This window comes from Simochromis diagramma, unplaced genomic scaffold, assembly GCF_900408965.1.
Source record: "Simochromis diagramma unplaced genomic scaffold, fSimDia1.1 OVJJ01000802.1, whole genome shotgun sequence".
Classification (NCBI taxonomy): Eukaryota; Metazoa; Chordata; class Actinopteri; order Cichliformes; family Cichlidae; genus Simochromis; species Simochromis diagramma.
This window is the reverse complement of record NW_024387492.1, coordinates 8,824,373-8,843,565: the sequence shown is the minus strand read 5'-3', so window position 1 is coordinate 8,843,565 and position 19,193 is coordinate 8,824,373. Positions and strand designations below refer to the sequence as shown.

The 19,193-nt window shown below is 41.9% G+C and overlaps 1 protein-coding gene across 4 annotated transcripts; it reads right to left on the bottom strand.

Moving 5' to 3' along the window:
• Positions 1–276: 276 nt before the first annotated feature.
• LOC120725148 (bcl-2-modifying factor-like) lies at positions 277–11,995 on the bottom strand. Of its 4 annotated transcripts, XM_040017853.1 has the most exons (5): positions 11,475–11,830; positions 9,964–10,048; positions 8,662–8,901; positions 7,139–7,347; positions 277–4,411 (listed from the first exon to the last, which is right to left on the bottom strand). In XM_040017853.1, the coding sequence occupies exons 2-5, from the start codon at positions 10,007–10,009 to the stop codon at positions 4,295–4,297; spliced, it is 612 nt and encodes a 203-aa protein (XP_039873787.1). In that variant the 5' UTR covers positions 10,010–10,048; positions 11,475–11,830; the 3' UTR covers positions 277–4,294. The 4 variants fall into 4 exon arrangements, with proteins under 4 accessions (XP_039873787.1, XP_039873789.1, XP_039873790.1 ...); XM_040017855.1 differs by lacking the exons at positions 9,964–10,048; positions 11,475–11,830 and adding an exon at positions 11,844–11,995; XM_040017856.1 differs by lacking the exon at positions 9,964–10,048 and having other exon boundaries at positions 11,475–11,828.
• Between the last annotated feature and the right edge of the window lie 7,198 nt (positions 11,996–19,193).

Below are 19,193 nucleotides of genomic sequence, written 5' to 3'. Positions count from 1 at the left end.
ACATGTTTGCCTCACATCCAAAAGAGTCCTACTTTAAGGTTGACAACCCAGAATAAGGTGGCCAAGAGCTAGTGTACTCCCAATCCCTAGCCCAGATAAATGAGAGGGTTGTCTCAGTAAGGGCACCTATTAACTTCTGTATGATATGTAGCATCTTGCTAGTCATACCTCCACCTAGTTTGGATGTGTGTACATTGGTCTTTTCTATCAAATAATGACCAGACAAAGAAAGACAACTTTGGGATGCTTAGTAAAAGAAAGCAAACACAAGTCATGTCAATTATCCATAAAATTTTAATGAAAAAAACAAAAACAAAACGGCAATGTACCCATTTAACAACAAAAGAAATGGAGAGAAATCGTAAGATCTTGTGAGCCAAGCTCTTATGTACAGCATATTGCACTAGAAAAAGAAAAAACAAAACAAAATATCCCCCATCCTCCGTCAGTGCCTCCATCACACCAATGTCCTGCACTGTTTGAAAACTGTTCAGGAGAAACAGAGCAGTCCCAAAGATAACACAGCCAATGCTTTAACAAAAACTGCTACATCTGGACTGGGTCTCACTTCATAGGACACATGAATGTGAAATCCTTGAGACCACTCTGAACATAAAGAAAGCAATGTAAAGACAACACAAACTCTGTGCACCGAACCGAGCACAGGAGTCTGAAGTAAGTCCCACTGTTCAGTTCATGTATTAAAAGCGATACTGTGGTTTTTCACTCCATTAAATTACATTCAAACCCTTAGGATACAGATTTTTTTTTTCAGGAATGTTGGACATGCATTTTTACTCCATTTACATATTATCGAAAAAAGCCCTTGAACTGAGAGTGACAGAGCAGTCTTGGCAATATCCAAAATCAAAAATGCCTCAACATTGAAAAAAAAAAAAAAGCATTTGTAGAAAAGCAAAAGTTGTCTTGTTCTAGTTCTTACAAAAAAAAAAGTGTGGTAAAATTTAGACTTTTTTTTATAAAGATAGCAACAATAGCTCAGTCAAATCATGTCTAATGTATAAAAAACACCAAATCACAGCACTTGACAGTAAAGATGTACTCTTTCTTGGATATACATTTTTTTTTTTATTAAATTGAAAAATTTTGATATTAAAGACACTGAAGGTCAAACATATAAAACAAATGTTTCACGTGAGTCGAGGTTGCAACAGTGGTTGGTAACAACAGGCTCAGATAAACATCACACCGACTGAGTGGATGCTCTACCCATCTCACAAAAGAATTCTGGGCACCATGGTGGCTCATTCCTCCTATAAACGTAAACCCCTACTAGACTGCAGATTTGTTTTTGTTTAAAAAAAAAAAAAAAAAAAAAAGCACAAAAACCCAGACAAGCTAGGCCGATCCAGCATTTTACAGATCTTAAAAAGTTTCAAGCATCTAGAGGGGAAGATCAGCGCAGGAGTAGAAAGAGAGAGGCGCGAAATACAGTATACCGATAAAAATAGTTTTTTTTTACAGTGCACATTGATTGCAAACAGTCGTTTCTGATATTGAGAAGGTTTGCATGGTGAAACTCGCCGTTCGTGCTGAGAGATGTCAAAGGTTGAGCCTGTGCCTCGCAAGCTGTTGTGAGAAGTCAAACTGATTTTTTTATTTTTTATTTTATTTTTCTGGAAGTTGATCTCACAGAGCCCAAGTGAAACAGGAGCTGTGACCAGTGACTTTGAGAGATATGCCAAGTGTCGATGGTGAAGATGTGGCAGGTCGGTTACTCACAAGGCACATTTTGTACATTTGATTGTCTGGTTTTCGCATGATTTGTAAAGACTCGCACCGCTGGTGTGAGGACGCACGAGGCACATGGCTTTAGTCCAACCTCCCCACACACAGGCATCAAACACGCAACTGAATGCACCTCAACAATGAGAAGAAAAGGACTGTACACACTGAGATAGCATTTATACAGTAGCACTGGGCAAATATACATAAAATAAATTAGAATAAATTATCTCTCTCTCAAAAAAGCTAAAGGAAACTTTTCTTGTTAAGCGCAGGGAGTAGTTAATGAAAGACAGCAAAAAGCTTTGGACTGAAGACCAAAAAAAAAGTGTCATGGCTATCTGATTTGGCTCAGCGATCAGTGTTTGCAGGAAACGTTTAATTCAAAGACAAAAACCTGACAATCTGAAACACACTTACAGGCTGATGTTGAGTTAAAACTGCTTTGGAGAATGTTTAAAGAAAACCAAGTTTGCTTGTTCGGTGTTGAGTATGACATCAATCAAGATTAACTGGCATCAAGTGAGTGAGTTCTTGGCATCGTGTCCTCATTCAAAAAAAGTTTTTAGCACAACGCAAGTGTCACAGAATTAACTACTCCCTGAAGAAAAAAAAAATCTGACAGTGTCTTCAAAAATCTATATCATGAATCTGCAACAGACTGAGAAAATACAGCAAATGAGTCCTTTTAACTTCATATTTAAAGTCCTTAAAGACTTCATTGATGGAACAGTGGTTGCATTGCTGTAAAATGTGTCACTAAAGTAGCAGGTGTCAAGTGAGGATGTGTAGCGCTTGCCCTGCCCCCAGATGCGTCTCTCGCGCTACTAAAAATGGTTCTTAAACTGTACAGAAGCTGTTCCTACTAAGTGAAGCTGAATGTACCACTGACAGAGATATAATGCGTATTAGCACATCAGGTGCACCTGGAGTGAAATAAAATAAAAATGCGTCTCTTTAACGTAACCCCAAAATGTTTCTGTAACAAAGAAGTTTGCAAAGCGGCATGTTCAGGGGAAGTCTGACTGCAAATACTGCTCATTATTGACAGCTGAAAACTTAAAGACGGTTACTGTGTCCACTGGCTTGAATATTGCTCACCCTTTAAAATACTCCCAAAGCGATGGAGCAAAGGGTAAAAACTCAGATTGTCAACCCAGCCAGAGAAATACAACCTGGAATCCTTTTTTTGGGGGGGGGAATGATGATTTTTTTTTCCCCCAAAGCTGCTCAGCTGTCTGATTGTTTCCATTTCCCTGATCGTAATCCCACGAGTGAGATTTGTTTGACTTTGTTTGTGCTCATTTGGTTTCGACACGCATCACAAACAGAAATCGTAATCACCGTCACTATGTCAGGTCTTGAAATATTTTCTAGTACACCTAAATTCAAGTATACATGCGTTACAAAAACAGTGTCTGAATCTGCACAGTTTTTGTCGTCACCTCCAGCTTGAGTGGTACTCAGGCGTGTAACGATACCGTTCTGCACGTGTTCCTTCAGCATGAAAGTTCTTCGGTTTGGTGTGCTCTCTGATGTTTGTCTGCACACTTTTCAAGCAAGCTGCACTCAACACTGCACTGTGTTTAGTCCAGTAGCTAAAGCATGCTAACACAGTTAGCCTTGAAATGTGCCAAGCACTGTGGCAATATTATTATGCAGGATTAATGTTGTGTTAACTCTCACTACATGTTGAGTTTGTGTTGCACAGCCAATCAACTGATGTTTTCTCAAATTCAATAGCTCTGTCAAATGAAATTGCACTGTTTCCTTTCATGATTTGTTTAAATGAATGACGATCAATCAATCTGTGTCTACAACACCAAGTTTCTGTGTACCGTTACGCCCCTCGTGGTACTCGAGATGCAGATGATGTCAGTGAAAGACAGGTTTTTATAACATCCTATATCTACAAATTTGAATCTGAGCTGACCGACATCGCAGTGATAAATTGCCACAATGTCACAACAACCTTTTTTTTTTAAAAAAAACATTAGCCGATGTGGAACACTAAAAGGATGAGAAGTTATTTTGGGAGGATAAACAAAAATGTGCCTTGAGTCCTCAAGGTTGAAAGTCAGTATCTTTAGCACACAGAAATGTCCACGTCCACAGTCTGTCACCATCATAGTGGCCTAATCTTAAATGTAATCATTTTTTTAATGATTTACTTGATGCAAAAGACTATGTGCTGTGGCAGGAGAGAATAAGGCATTCCCTGGACTGATGGAGGTCCTTCAAGACTTTAAACACCAAATAAAAGAGCTGTTTACTGTACAAAATAGGTAATCTTACAAATATTTCGAAAATATCTCTTCAAACAGAATGGCTTCTTCTCGGAGAGGCAAAAAACAAACAAACAAACAAAAGCAAGAAAAAAATTGATCAGTCTCCGTCCAGCGGTGACCAGTGTCTTCTTCATCTCATCGTTTTCTACTAGAAAACAAAAATCCAAACCCGTGTTCCATCTTACAGTGCCATCCAGTCCAGTCCCTCATTTCCTGTTCGGAACGTAAGGGGCTGAGGCGAGGGCCAGGAAGAAGTCCCTTCATCTGTGCTCCCCTCTCAGATGGGGAATCACAGCCTCTCTTGGAAACAAAAAGCCAAACAGGGCCATGGTAAGGCGCATCCAAAAAGGCCGGTTTTGTCTGTGGTGCCTCATAAACTGCAAGGGGACAGACAAAAGAAAAGAAAAGACATGTTGTCAGCCTCAACAAGAGCCGGGTGTATAAAAGCTTCCTGTCATATCAGAATCACAACACTCGACAGTTGTGAAAGTCAATACACACACACACACACACACACACTGATTTCAATTGAAAAGGTTTCTGAGGTAAAGCATTGTGAACTGTGGTAAACCCTGTGAGATGAAACCATATGACCGACTAGACTGGATGTTTCCACAACATTAGCTTGTGTCGAGAAAACCTGTCTGTCACACGCATACCAAAGTACCTTCAATCCCCACCCCCCCAGGAAGTTTCATTCTCCTAACAGAAAATATTTATAATGATTTACTTGGTTTCAAGCGAAAAAGTTGATTGAAATATTAAAAGGTTTTAGCTCCCAGGATCTGACAATCATCCCAGCAGCATTACTTCATCTGCCTTTCAAAGATTTTAGTTGTCCCTCTAATTAAATATTGCACTGCTGACTTCAATACAAGGAGCTCTAAGTGAAATGCTTTCAAAGAAAGCGTGGCTGCAGCTCAGCACAGCTCTCCTTTAATAGCGCAGTCAGCAAAAAAAATAAAAATGGAAGCAAATTATCAAAATAAAGCAAAGCAAAAATGAAACCGTTCCCTCATATTAAGCCACCATCTCATTTTCCGTTGGGGTGCTCGTGCCTTGTGGGCTACAGACAGATGAAGGGGTTCTTGCTGCATCCTGAAATCTCCTGTCTCCACCTCCTCGTCTCTAATCCTGCACCGCTCCCTCTGGCATCCTGAACAGGCGCGCTCAGACCTTGCAGCCTGTTGCATAAGCATTCTTGTTGGGCAAACCCCCCCCCTGCACTCTCTTCACCAAGGTCTCTACCAGGCTAGCAATCAGAGCCAGCCACAGGCTATTTGATGCAGAACTAGCAGACTGAGCTGAACCAGCACTGCTAAATGTAACCCTAATTGTCCTTAATTGCCTTAATTTTACACTGCTGAGCTTATTTAAACACTACCCTTGTGTTTCACATGAAGCTCATCTTTATGCATTCACTCTCGTTGGTAGTGAGGAATATTGTGTGTTTTGTTCGCCACTTTTAGGGACAATATCCGCGCTCACCTCCCCGTTTCTTCAGTGTAACAAAGGTTCAGTTTTTACCCCCTAAGTAACACCTGAGCATTTAAGCAGCCAGCCACCAAAGTAGTCAAAATTGATGGACAAGACTCAAACCACAAACACAGCATGCCTCACACTAACAAAAAACCCACACATTGGCCCACACTGGCAACTTCTGCTTGGAGAAGCAAGTGAAAAAGTCTAACAATAGCAGCAGAGATGGTACAGACAAGTGATTGGATATCATACAGGAGCACTTGTGATTATTCCCCCTTTGGAATATTCCTACAACAGCAGTATCTGATCCTGTATGATGAAACCATCTCCAGCGCAGACAGCAGACAGAAAAAGAAAAAAAAAAAGTCTCTTATCTCTCTGTCACAGAGTTACACACGCAAACAAAAACACACGGAGAAAACACACACGCCGAGGCAGGCAGCGGGACAACTGAGGTATTGTGGGTAGCCGTCATGTTACTGGCTGTGTCTATAAGTGTGTGAGTCAGACTCTATTTTTAGATGAGCATATAAACAGCCGACCGAGTCTACCCAGACACAGACTCGCTTCTAACTCCCATTTGTGACGGTCTCACCTGTCCTTTCTCAAACCTTACACCAAACTCAAAACCGTATACAGCTTTTCTTTTCATCAGAATGCTTCTCCAAATGCATTAGCCACACCTTGCTGGCAAAGCAAATCCTCATGGCAGCAGATAAGAAACTTGCCTGTCCCAGTTTATTTGTACTTATTAACTAAGCCCATGAGCAGTCCACTAACTGCTTTGCAAATATTGATGCACAATTAAGTGCTTATCTTGAACTACACGACATGTGTTCACAGATGAGCTTTCCAACTTGAGCCTTGTGTTTGGGAATTTTTTTCCATTATAAAGAACTTATTAGGAAATAAACCCTAAAGAGTCCTACTTTCAGGTAACCTTACAAGCAACAAAGCTGTTTTTTTTTTTTAGACAATAAAGAAATTTAGTCACTCCTGCATGAGGTTTCAGTGTTTCAGAAGACAGAGATGCCTCTGACCATAGACTAACAATAAACAAAAACACTGAAATGGGTTGTTTATATAGATATCTATTTATAATCTCCTTCTTGGTTTTGTTCCTTTCGTGAAGTTGCTAAATCACGGCTTAATAATCATTTAAGAGTTTTCGTTTTCTCGAGAAAGTGTCTGAATGACTGTTCGGGCTATTTTTAGCCGATGTGGGCTGCAGTAATTTAAGCTGGCAAAACTTCTCCTTTTTACCCAAAGAGCGAGCCACAAATTGGCACAACTTAGCTGTAATTAGTGTCTCTAATCAAGGACACATGTATAAAATAAAAAAAAAAAAAAAAAAAAAAAAGGTAACACAATATAGTCTGAGTTTTAGCAGCTGTTTAGAACTGCTGTTCCCTGCTGCCGCTAGATCTCACTGGCACGCACAAACTGTGGTTCAACAACCTAATTGAGCATTTAGATATTATTCACTTCTTCTTTTGTGTAATGTAAGTTAAATGATGTTCAGAGAGTCTCTACAAGTTATGCCTGGAAATGGATTTGAGTTGCTGGTGTTTGAAGGTAAGGGTTGCTGTGGATCTGCTTCGCCACTCGGGAGCGAGGCTTACCAGTTCAACGTGATCCTGTTGGAACTTGTCTCCAATTTCCCGTAGTTTACGACCAACTTGCACCTCAACACTCAGCTCCTCGGGTCTCTCTGCCACGCTGTCAATGTCTTCCCCTCTGTCCTCTTCCTCCTCCTCCTCCTCTTCAATATCTCCCCGGTCTTCCATGGGCTCAAAGTGAACGGGAAAATGCAAACGCAATCCGGCGTAGCCTAAAAGGAAAACATCAAGCTTCTTAGCACTTCAGTTGTTGCTAGGTTTTTTAAAAATGGTGAGAAGTTGTGGTCAGTGTTACTGCCAAGATCCCTACATAAGTAATATAAGCAGTTTTTGATTTGAGTAGGTAGTAGTTTCAGTTCAGTAAAACTGCTAATGTTTTGCTTATGAAGTTAAACTAGGCAGTTAAAAAAAAAGGAAAAAAAAGAAACTTTTTGAAACCGAGGCTCACTATCTTGTTGTGTCTGACTCGCCTACGCAAATATACAATATAAATATGATGCTATAATAGTCTGTAAAACTAAAACAGGTTTTTATCAGATCGTCTCATGACTGGGCAAATTACAAAGTACATGAAGTACAAGTGAAGAGTTCACAATCAAGAAAAGTGAGCAAGAGTGACGGCAGGTGGAAAACACCTTATTAAATCAACAAGATCCTCAGCGATCCGCCGCCTCTTTCTGGGCCGTGTCACTGAGTTTACTCACTGCCTGACAGCACGTTTTCCTACAGTCGTGCCACTTGAAGAAAAACAATTTTTTTTAATGTTATCATGTGTGCAGAACGCTGTGACATTTCGCCCTAACAGAACAACGCAATATCTTTAAGAAACACTGTGTGGAGCGATGGCATAAAGCCAAGTGCATGACATCCATTACATTGAATGACAAGGTAATAACAGTCAGTGGTGTTTATGCATTGATGACTTTAAGGCGGAACAATAGGCACCTCTCAAGCACTGATACCGAGTCAACAAGCAAACAACATTCTACTTCAGCGTCTGTTTAATTCACTTATCATGATGTCATACTGATTTGATTAGACGCTGGAAAAAACTATTGGATTAAAACTGAGGCACATATTAACAGTGGTATGTCGCTTTACGTGCTTTACAATTATTGTTGTCTATTTTTATCTTTTAAAGAAATGATCATTTAAAATCCAAAGTAAAACAAAACTGGAACTTCTGTAATAACCACTGATCAAATTCAGATTCATTTTTTTCTTCGCATTATGTCACAAGCATATGCCTAATACTGTACTGAAGACAGTTACATAGAGAGTTAGTCTTATGAATATTATAGCACAAAGGGATCTCACAGAACTGATTTCTAGGCTTATCTGTTTTGCAGTGGTATTTTTAAATAGCATTTTGTTTGTCTCATGCTCCAAGATTTGCATCTCCTCATACAGCACCCCCGACGGGAAACCCAAGAGATAAAATAAACTGCTTGTAGTCCAAAGTTAAACCGCATTGTTTCTAAAGCTACAAGCCCGCATAACCTTCAACAGGCTCACCCCCTCCTTACCGTGAAACGGTAGGCAAGGCTGCCGTTGTAAGCTGCAGGGCAGCGTGTTGACGCTGTTGTTGCTGTGGCTCTGCGACGTGGACATGGCGGCGGTGACGGCGGCGAGGGCCTGTCCGGCTGCGATCTGTGCGACTCGGTCTTCGTGTTTGACACCCCTAAAGGGAGTTCCCCACAGTTGCGAGATGGGCTGTGACATATCCTCCTCCTCATCATCCATCCGACGCCTCAGCGGTAAACTTCCTGCAGAGAAAGAAGAAAGGTACATCAAACATTTCGAATGAGATCACCGGCATTTGTGCGCACAAGTGTTTTGCTAGTGTAAATACAAAATGTTTCAGCAGGATTAGGTTTGACTCTTGGCTATGTTTACGAGCCATGGCGTGCAGGTAATTTGGGTGTGATTTGTTTTAAAACAAAAACTGCCAAATGTCCCACTGCTGTCAGTGGCAACTTTGCCCTCTGGCAGATGGGCATGCATTGCACCCTATCTGTATTAAATGGAAATAAATCATTAGTCATTATAATCTGCATTAAGAGGCTTATGTTGCACGTGGTAATACTGAAAACAAACAAGCAGAGATGGCTCGGCCAGAAGAAAAGACCGATCTGTAAACGTATGTGTAAAAGAAAAATAAACATACAACCGCCAACTGTATAACCTTGTTTTTATTGCAGTGATGATTAATAAGAGGAAACAAATGTATGGAAACACCCTATATAGGGGGACCCAGTGGGCGGCTAAAAACGCTACACCAGAGCTGCTACCCTCCTGCAGCACATTTTGCCAAGCTGTTCCTCACAATATGCCAAATTGTAATTGAGTGCCAAAAGATCCACAGGAGAGGCTTTTCCCCCACCCCTCTCCCTCAGAATTACTTTAATCTGAAGAGTGTGCCTCACAGAAGAGCACTGTCAGGGAATTCAATTCTACTCCTCCATATTAAGACCTTTACTTCATGTTCCAGCTCACTCAACCACTGGATAGCCGCCTGTCCACACCGTTAACCTGCGCTGCACAGAGGGCAGAGCGTGAGGGAGACCACAGTGAAACCGCTGTTCAGGGTAGACTGTTTTGCGCCACATACAGTGAGTGAGATAACGAGTTTCACTCCATCCTCAAATATGCCTCCTGAACACATACGCTCACGCTCTCTTCCTTGTTGGCCACACGCCAGTCTGAACTACTGTTATATCATTTTGTCAAGGGTGGCTGTCTTTTCCCTTTGTTGTGTAAGTGGAGACAAACAGGCTGAGTTGTCGTATGCAAAAAGTTGAAACTGGATACACTGGTATTGTGTTTACCGAGCGAGGTGGCCGCAGTCATATAGCTCTCTTTGCATGATGTCATATCACATGGAGTCAAACAAGGAAACTGCAGCTTTAACTGCTGTGGAAAAACACAGTCACTTTGTCTCATCCGATTGTTTACTGGCAGAGGAAAACAGAATTATTGACCAACAACACCCCCCCCCCCCCCCAAAAAAAAAAGAAGAAGAAAAACATTTAACAGGGAAATTTGTCAATTCACTTCTGCTTTAATACAGTTACAAACTGCTCAAATCTGTGCCAACATCTCCTCCGGACCAGTTAAGCAGTACATTAATTAATGTTATGCAAGCAGCAAGTTTCACTGAGCTCAAATGTGCGCTTGTGTGTCAACTGCATTGCAAGCCCTGTCTTGAATTTCCACTGGCAGTCATCATGAGGGCTGGCAGCATTACCATACTGTCAGACACATAAAAAAATAAAAACAAAACCCCAAACATAGACAGGGAAATACACAGACTAGAGGCAGACCCACACAAACACACACACAAACACACACTGCCTGGGGGCTGCAGGGAGGCCTGGCAGCCACCACAGTGCTGGTCAAAAGTCTCAAAGCTCCAGTAGAAAGTGGCTCCCTCTGCTGCACCATCTGTGCACGGGCTCTGCTCAATGCAAAGCTGGGACTTGGGGAGCACGAACACTGAACTCGACTGCTATGCGACCTGCTGCTTTCATGCAACTAGGAGTGCTGGATGCATGGTCTGGTTAAAATAAAACCTATTAAAATGGGGGGAAAAAATAGGAAAAGAGTAGTCTGGTGTTTATTATTTTTTTTATTTAATGACCTACTTTTTTCATTTTTTGCAGTTTTTCTGGTGATCTACGTTTGGTTTTGTCATGTGGAAGTTAACACCTGGGGTGCAAGTGCGATAAAACTGCACAAAAATAATCGACTTTAACCGACATTTACGTCAAGGAGGTTCAGATCGACCGCAAGGACTCGACAGAGGACCGCCGGCAATCTACTGCGATTTATCCACATCAGAAGGACCATATTTCGGGCAGCTCAGAGCGTAAACACCCCGAGCTCGAGCGCTTGCGTGTTTACGCATCTAGAAAACTCGCAACCATCGCATCTCCTACCTTAAGAAGCTTGTCAAAACATCACGCACAAAACGACCATTGACAAACGCAGATAAAGTTGACTTTAGATCAATGCATTTTTGTTATGTAAATCAGTTAGAGACAACTTACTTTAGTCTTTAGTCTTACTTTACTTTAGTGTTAAAAAAAGAAAAAGAAAAGAAAACCGAAAACGCACGACAACTAACTAGTTGTATTAAAGAATAAACCAGGACCGCGTTTATTTGTATTCCTACTATTGCTCCAATTATCCGGCGCTGACACGTCCTCCCGAGAAATAAAACCTTTAAAACAAACTTGAAAAGCGTCTAAAAAGACACCAGTCACGTTGCCTTACACACAAAACCACTTACTTTTAGCGTCCGCAGTCATTAGCGGGTGATAAACCTTCGCTAAATTACCTGTAATATGCGAACAATAACGCCTGTCGCTTGTCAAACACCGGGAGCAACCAGGAGCCCGGGACGTGGGGAAAGCACGCGCGAGAGGTGACAAATTCAACCCGTCACTGTCCCCTCTTCACCGAGTCCGTTAAAGAAAACAAGACAAGGAAGTCTGGCTAGCATAGAGAGACGGACAGAAACACATGTAGAAGCGCTCTCTGCCACACGCCAGCCACCTGACAGGTCCGCTCCTCCCGTCGCTGCCCGGGCATGCCCGAGCTGCCCGCACATTTGTTGATAAACTCCCACAAACGGGCGGCACGCGACAGCTCAGCGCGCGCAGATAGACTCGTTCTCCAAATCAGAAAAACCGGGCGTTACACTCACCGCCAATATACGCGTTTTCCGTTGTGATCGGTGGTATCTTGACAACTTGCTGTTATCTTTTTTTCCTACAGATTGCGGTGATGAGCCTCGGTACCTTCCTCGCATTACAACTACTCATGAATGTTTGCTGACTAGAGTGAGGGGTTGTTTTTTTCTGTGTCAAAAAAAAAAAAAAGACGGGGAGAAGGGGCGGATCCGCCCCCCGGACCCGCCCCTTCTTAATAATGTGAAAGGACCAGAGTCAGCCTGTTTATGCAAACATAATACATCGAGAGGATATGCTTTAGATATCACTTTTTAGCGTGTGAGTAGTGGTAAAGAAGCATTACATTTTAATCAAGTCCAAGTAGTAACGGCAGCCTTTGAAAATATTCAAGTAAATTATTTATTTATTTTTTGTTGTTTGGTTTTCGATGTTATACCTGATACGGATTAGTGCATTTCTGACATAAACTCATATTATAAGCTATACGCAAAATCTCAGGAGGAAAAGGCACATGAATGAAGCCTTTCGAGTTACTTCAGTAATTATAAAAAAAGCTATTTAGGTGCAAAGCTAATTTACATTTAGTTGTTTTTTTTTTTCTTTTGTTGCATGGTTTGTCGAAATGAATAATAATAACAATAACATAATAATAACCACAATAAAAGGTTACTGGCCCTTTAAGAGAACAGCCCTCTTGCTGAACACAAGCTGGTGACTAGCTGCAAACCAATCAGCGGGTTTGTTTTGGTCACGCCTTCTCCTCCGTGCATCTTGACACGTGGAGGGCAAAAAAAGAAAAAAAAAAACCGCAAACCGAAATCCGACATGTGACTGCTTTCAGCGCTCTGCTCAGCTGATTGGGAGCTGCTGCTATAGAGTGGATGTACCCACCCAATTGCTGGGGTCCATATGACGATGAGCTGTGTACTGTCAAGGCAACAAACAGACTCGCAGATGGCACGTATGGATCTCAGTGAAATACAAAAATACAGTAGTATCAAATGTATGTCAGCCTCATATGATCTATCACATTGGAGTAGTTTTGTATTGAAATGTGTCATTTTTAAAGAGACACAAGTGTCTGCTTTATACCTTCTGCATATATCATAGTTACTTGTAACATGTTGATTTTACAGAATAGTCTGCATGATGACTTCTTTTGTACTTTTCACAACAGGATTCAAATGTCTCTAATGCCTTCCTTCCTTGACAACAATGGATTGAAATAACCATAGAGCCCTTTTCAGTCCATCCCCTGAAGGCACCCGTAGTGTCCTCCACTGATGAATGCACAGTGACACTGGTATAAACAGCAACAAGGACTGTTGACCCCCATTGCAGGGTGGGGGCATGCCTACGCATGGCATCACTCAAAAGATGAAGAGGGGAGAGAAAAAAAAGTACAGTGAAAACCAGTCTGCTAAAAGGGGTTGCTGAGTGCAAAACAGCTAAGCAAGAAAACTGAGACTTTTTGATCATCTTGTGAGTCAGATTTCCCCCCAAGAGACCATTTCTGGATGACAACAGATGCTGTGGCTTTTGCGTACAGTCCTGGTCAGCCTGTGCACAATGTTATGTTTTCACACTGTCCTGCCCCTTTGTTGTGCAGCTGCTAACGTGTGAATTTCTCAACTATTCACAAAATTCCCATGCAGACTTGCTGAGAAGAACTAGCAAACAACCGCGCCTCCGCCTTGTTTAAGCTGCAGTTTGACAACTCCCAACCCCCCACCCACACCAACTCCCTTTCACAAATCCTTGCAGTGAAAGGGACCCCACCCAAAATTTAAAGGAAAAAAAAAGAGCGAGATCAGATGGTGGTTGTTTTTGCTCTCTCTCTCTCTCCCTGTCTCTGAGTCCATGTTTTTTAACCTCAGTAAATCCCATCAGTTGTCAATCAGTGAACATTCAAGCAGACTGCAATGGCATAGATGATGATGACATCTGAACCATTTCTCTCCAAATCCCATCTCCTGACAGTTGTGAATTAAATCTGTACAAGGTCTTACAATACCAACCACATTGAGTTGTACAATTTAAATTGCATTAAAGTTTATTTCAGCGGCACAGAATAGTCTTTATGAATTCAATGACCCAACAAGGTCATGAAAATGAAAATAATTACTTATGAATGCTTAATTAGGGCACTGAAAAGTAAAAAAGTCACATCTCTCTCTCTCTCTTTTTTTTTACAGTTTGATGTGGGTGCAAAAATTTAGTATTTGAAAAACAAAGAAATCCAATCGCCCATAAGCACTTCATCACTCAGAAAAAAAAATTTACCCTCACGTTATCAACAACTAATTAGTGTTTCCAAACAATAGCTCCAAGATCTGTGCATTTCAGTCACAGTCAAATCTTTCTGCCAGAGGACTCTTGGGTATACGACAGCTTTTCATCAGTTAAACTGTGGTTTGGTTGGAGTCTTGTTGTTCTTTTGAACACAGAGCTGTTAACCACATTTGTTTTGCAAATCAGATTTTTTTTCTCTCTCCCTCTGTTTTGGCAGAGAACGTAACATGACGCGCTGTCAGTGCGACAGATTCAGAAACACAAACCTTGTGTATTGTGCAATCTCATCTACTGTTTTAAGTCATTTGCTTCTCTTTTGCTTTCAAGTGCTCCGCATGAGACCCTTTTGAAGAGGGAAAACAGCCTTTGTGTCTGAGCTGAACTCAGAACTTGTCATCTAAACTCAAACTTCCACTGCCTCTAATGTGTCAGCTGCGGTGGCAGACGACGTGTCCCAGCCCATTTTTGTCGGAGCAATTTCTCCCTGCGAGGCAGTCAAAAATTCTCCACAGTGAGTTATTTCTGACTACGTGCTGCCAGCCGAGGTGATAAGACCGCTGAATGTTGAAATTTTTCAAAGTCCGCTGCATAATGATACAATTTGCTTTGTGGCTTTTTCGCTAATGGTACCTGGCATACAGACACTTTGTCTTCGATCTTCAATCCTTTCTGCGCCCAAACAACTCCATCATTGTTTGTGCTTGTAGCAGTATGCACTTTCACATCCCAATTTCACGCTTTCGATCCCCTTGCTATTCAATTATCTGCTTAAACCCCTGTTTTTCACATAAATTGATTGTGAAACAAGCGAAAGAGATGCCAAGCTTTTTTTTGCATGTTATTGGAAAGCTTCACCCCCCCCACTCCGCCCTCATATTCCCTCCGCCTATTCTGTCAACACCTCTTGATTTTAACCGCAGGTACAGCAGGGGCCCAGTGAATGAATGCTGCTCTCTCAGGGTTCATCCAAAGGTAACACATTTGAAGCCCAGAACCGCCCGAGGGAAAAACACTTCCCTGACGATTATGTGGATTTTGACACGACTTTCATGTCCTGGAGTAAATGTAATCCTATACATAAGGACTACCTGGGAAGGCTTGAGGGTGAAAATGAACTGTTGCATTGTGTCTTTCAATTTGTCGTCCCGTACTCCAGCTGCAATGGCAAGTTTGTGTCGTTAATGAACACTTAATGATTACTGAGTGGCAGCAGCAGTCGCAGCTCAGGTGGTAAACAAACCATTTGTCAGGCAGAGTGGCAGAGCGATGACACCTGTGCAACATCCAAAACAATTCTTGCATCCAATTTGCAGGTGTCCCTGCACTAGTGCTCGGTAGCAGATTATTGCTGTCACGCTATTGTTGTGTGGTGTACTTATTGCTACCCACAATTTTTTTTAATGTTTTAATTCAACGGTGAACAAATTATGACACTCGTCAAAACACCTAGAAGTAGGTACCCCCAAAAAGTTGATTCTGTTCACTGGACGTAGCGTTTTCAGTGAGAGAAACATTTTGTCACTCATCCAAGGGACATCTTCATTCTCAGCTGACTGCAGGTTTCGCCAACCTTATAAACCACACATTTGCCTATTGACTGAAATTGACAAACAATGGGCTGTGAGGTTAGTTTCTGTGATGTCGGAAACCTCAGCGTTTCTCCCACTGAAAACGCTACATCCAGATGAACTGAATTAAGGTTTTCGGATTTCCTTACTTCTATGATAGAGCATGCATCAAGACATTAGATGTAAGAAGTCAAAAGAAACTGGACTTATTATGTCTTGACCAATCAAGTGGAGGTCTAGCTGTGAACTAGATGTCTAGATATAGACATCATCTTTCCATCCACATGACCCACAAAACTGTTATAAAACTACACCAGCTGGGGTGTGAGGTTTCTTTAGCAGTAAAAAGCTGCTAACTGAGTTTTGATTTACATGCAACTTTAAAGTGTCATGTATAGAAATGTAGGAAGTGTGTAACCTATTTTTGGACCTTGAAAAGATAACTTGTTGTATTTTGCAGGAGAATGAAGTGCATTCGCTTGCTGCTCTCCGCTTTAATTCTTGGAACTCTGTGCGCACTCAAGAGGCAATAATGGGATTTTGGGAAGTCCATGTCAGATGTGATGAGCTGCTTCCCGCAGCCCCCTGCGCAGAGGAGTTCAGGGGGTGGGGGAGATAACAAAGTGGTGAAAGAGATGTGTGAGCTGTTTTTTTTATAAGGTGGGGCACTCCGAGCTTTTCTGCAAGGCATTAATCTTGTTACCTCATTGGCATGCTTGACAAAAGTTCAGGTGTCACTGTACAAGCTGTACAGCGGCATTTGCTTCTGCAGCTCTTCGTCCCTGCTTTTATATGGATCCTCTTCAGAGATGTCCCACAGTTTTCTAAATACTTCACTGGCTGCTAAAGTGCTGGTAGGTAGGTGCTGTGCAGCGGATTAAAAAAAGAAAGCAACGATAAATCATTGAAGGAAGGAGACATGGATGGAAATAGAGTTGGAGTTGGTCTTGTTTCTACGGTAACTGTCGACGGGGAGGTACCAGGGATGAAAGTGGAGAGAAAACAAACCTCCCCGCTCCGATGGCAACAGCACAGCAATTGGTTCGCGTTTCCTGCGAGGACAGGAAGAAAAAAAACATAACAAGGTCCCCTAGTAGCCCAGGAGACACAGTTCGATGTTGCATCAGAAAAGCAAGAGGCAGGGCAAAAAAGATGAACACGCGCTCGCAAACATGCACGCTCAACTTGTACACGCACACACACACTTTGCTCTCACACATAATCACATGCTCCACTTCACCCTGCAGCTGCCCCTCCCGCTACTTCTCTCCCACTCTCCCGCCAAAACATCTACAGCACGTGAAACCTGCCTAGAAACCGAGGGGAAACTTCCGCCTTGCCCTGATTGGCTGAGCTCCCTAGCAACCGCGTATGTCTAACCAGCCAGTCAGGCGCATTGTGAGAGGCACACTGACCCAATGAAACAGATTATTCAGAGGCGCGGGGCAGGCACAGTGACCTGGTAACAGTCAGGAGAAGAAGTCAGGGAGACGCTGGAGGGAGAGAAGAAAAGCTCTCTGCGATTGGCTCATAGATTTCCTCTTTGCTCCGATTGGTTTGCTGCTCTCCTCTTTGCAGTCATTCATACATTTTCTCTGCCTGCCTCAGCATTAGCACCCCTTTTCCCTCCGCCCTCAGCCAGTTCGTTCAACTTCCAGAGTGGCCACCCTGCCCTCAAGGAAATCCACTGCCGAAGGTCAATGCAAAGATTGTGCTGCTCAAATGGGATTGGTTCAGACAGGCAGGAGCAGAATGACATCCTAGTAACAAGTCTACCTCATCATGTCAGTGCCAGATTAAAGCTTGTGATCAACAACTTGTTAAACAACACAAGTGCTCTTGCTGTTGCCGCCGCTGATGAGCTTGTTATTGTCTTGCTTGTAATGGACATGGGCCAGTGAAAGGCATAATTAGCTTTTCACTTAATAATGCAGAATTTTGACAGGGCTGTTCTCCAGGCAAGTAGCAAGACACAAATTAGCAAGTGGTTAGTTTGTTTTGAAAAACGAAGCTTTTGAAGGCATTCTGGACGAGGACTGCGAAAATCTTTTTAAACATTCCAAACTGCTTGTTCCAATGGTGTGGGGAATTAATGTCAATACCCTGCAGGATCAGGAGTTCACATTGAATAGTTAATGAGTTGGGGGAGAGCACGATTCAAATAGTTCTGCGAATTGAGCATGCCATGCATACAGCCTAATTTAACATAACTGCAGGCAAAAATTCACTCAGGCAGCAACATTATACCACCATGATTAGTAAAAACAACATTACCATCCAGCTTCGAAATAGCTCATAGCTCCATAACAAATTAGTTGACTGGGGTTGGAAGATAAACTAAATATATAATTGAAAAATTGTTCTTTGCTTGCAACAATAAATGCGTCACTGTGTTACTTATTCTACAGTGAATGTTTCACTTAAATTGCTTTTCAGAGCTAAAATGTTCTTTACCAATGGCACAATGCACTGAACCTACCAGAAAGGTTTTCAGTTCATAACAATGTAAAGTATCACTGCCTACATAAGTTTCAGAAGTCAAGATCCATCCACCCATCCATCGCTTATAAATTCACAGTTGTGGGAGGGTGGGGATAAAACCTATCCTAGCTATCACAGGGTAAGAGGTGCGGTAAACCGCTACTGGTCACCAGCCTGCGTCTCTACTTAGAGGTGAAGGTCAAATTTGTAGTGCAACTAAATGTTTTGTGAAGCTATAGCTTAAACTGTGTCAACACAAAAGCCCTGCTGTAAAAGCTTTCTTCGCACTTAGGGGAAATAAACATTCTGAGATTAGCGAAAAGCTAAGCTTATCACAAAGACAAACTCCTGCAAGAAATGCAGGAGCTTACATCTTACACGTGTCACTGTGCAGCTGGTGCACAGTGTTAACAGTTTGGAGACATTGAAAAGAATGGGTATAAATAGGATTGGAAAGCAGTGGTGGAAATATCAGTATTTTTTAACTTGCAGAAAGTAAGGCGAGAAAGACAATTTGGAAGTTTTTTATGGCATCCCGATGAAGTGTGTCAAAATTTAATTTTACCTTCTTTTTGGCTAAGTTATGGTGTCCTTGATACCATTAGAAGCCCAAACCACCAGTGGCCAATGTATGGTCATAATTATATACTTTGTTAGGTACACCTAATAATCAGTTGATCATTAACACAAATATCTAATCTAATGCTGGGTACCCAAAAAGATTTGGCATGTATGGTTAAGATCACTTGCTGAAGTTCAAACCAAGCATCAGAATGGGAAAGAAACCTGACTTAAGTGACATGGTTGTTGGTGACAGATGAGCCAGCAGAACATCATAAACTGCTGATCAACTAGGAGAAAAAGAGGAAGAGGAGGGGGAGAGGAGATTGGTCACAAAAGAGAAAATGCCAAATAACCTTCGTTCTCTTGCAGAAATGCCTTGTTGATATCAGAGGTCAGAGAAGAATAGCCAGAAAATCATTGTATGCAGAAGAGCATCTCTCAGTGCACAACATATGAAAC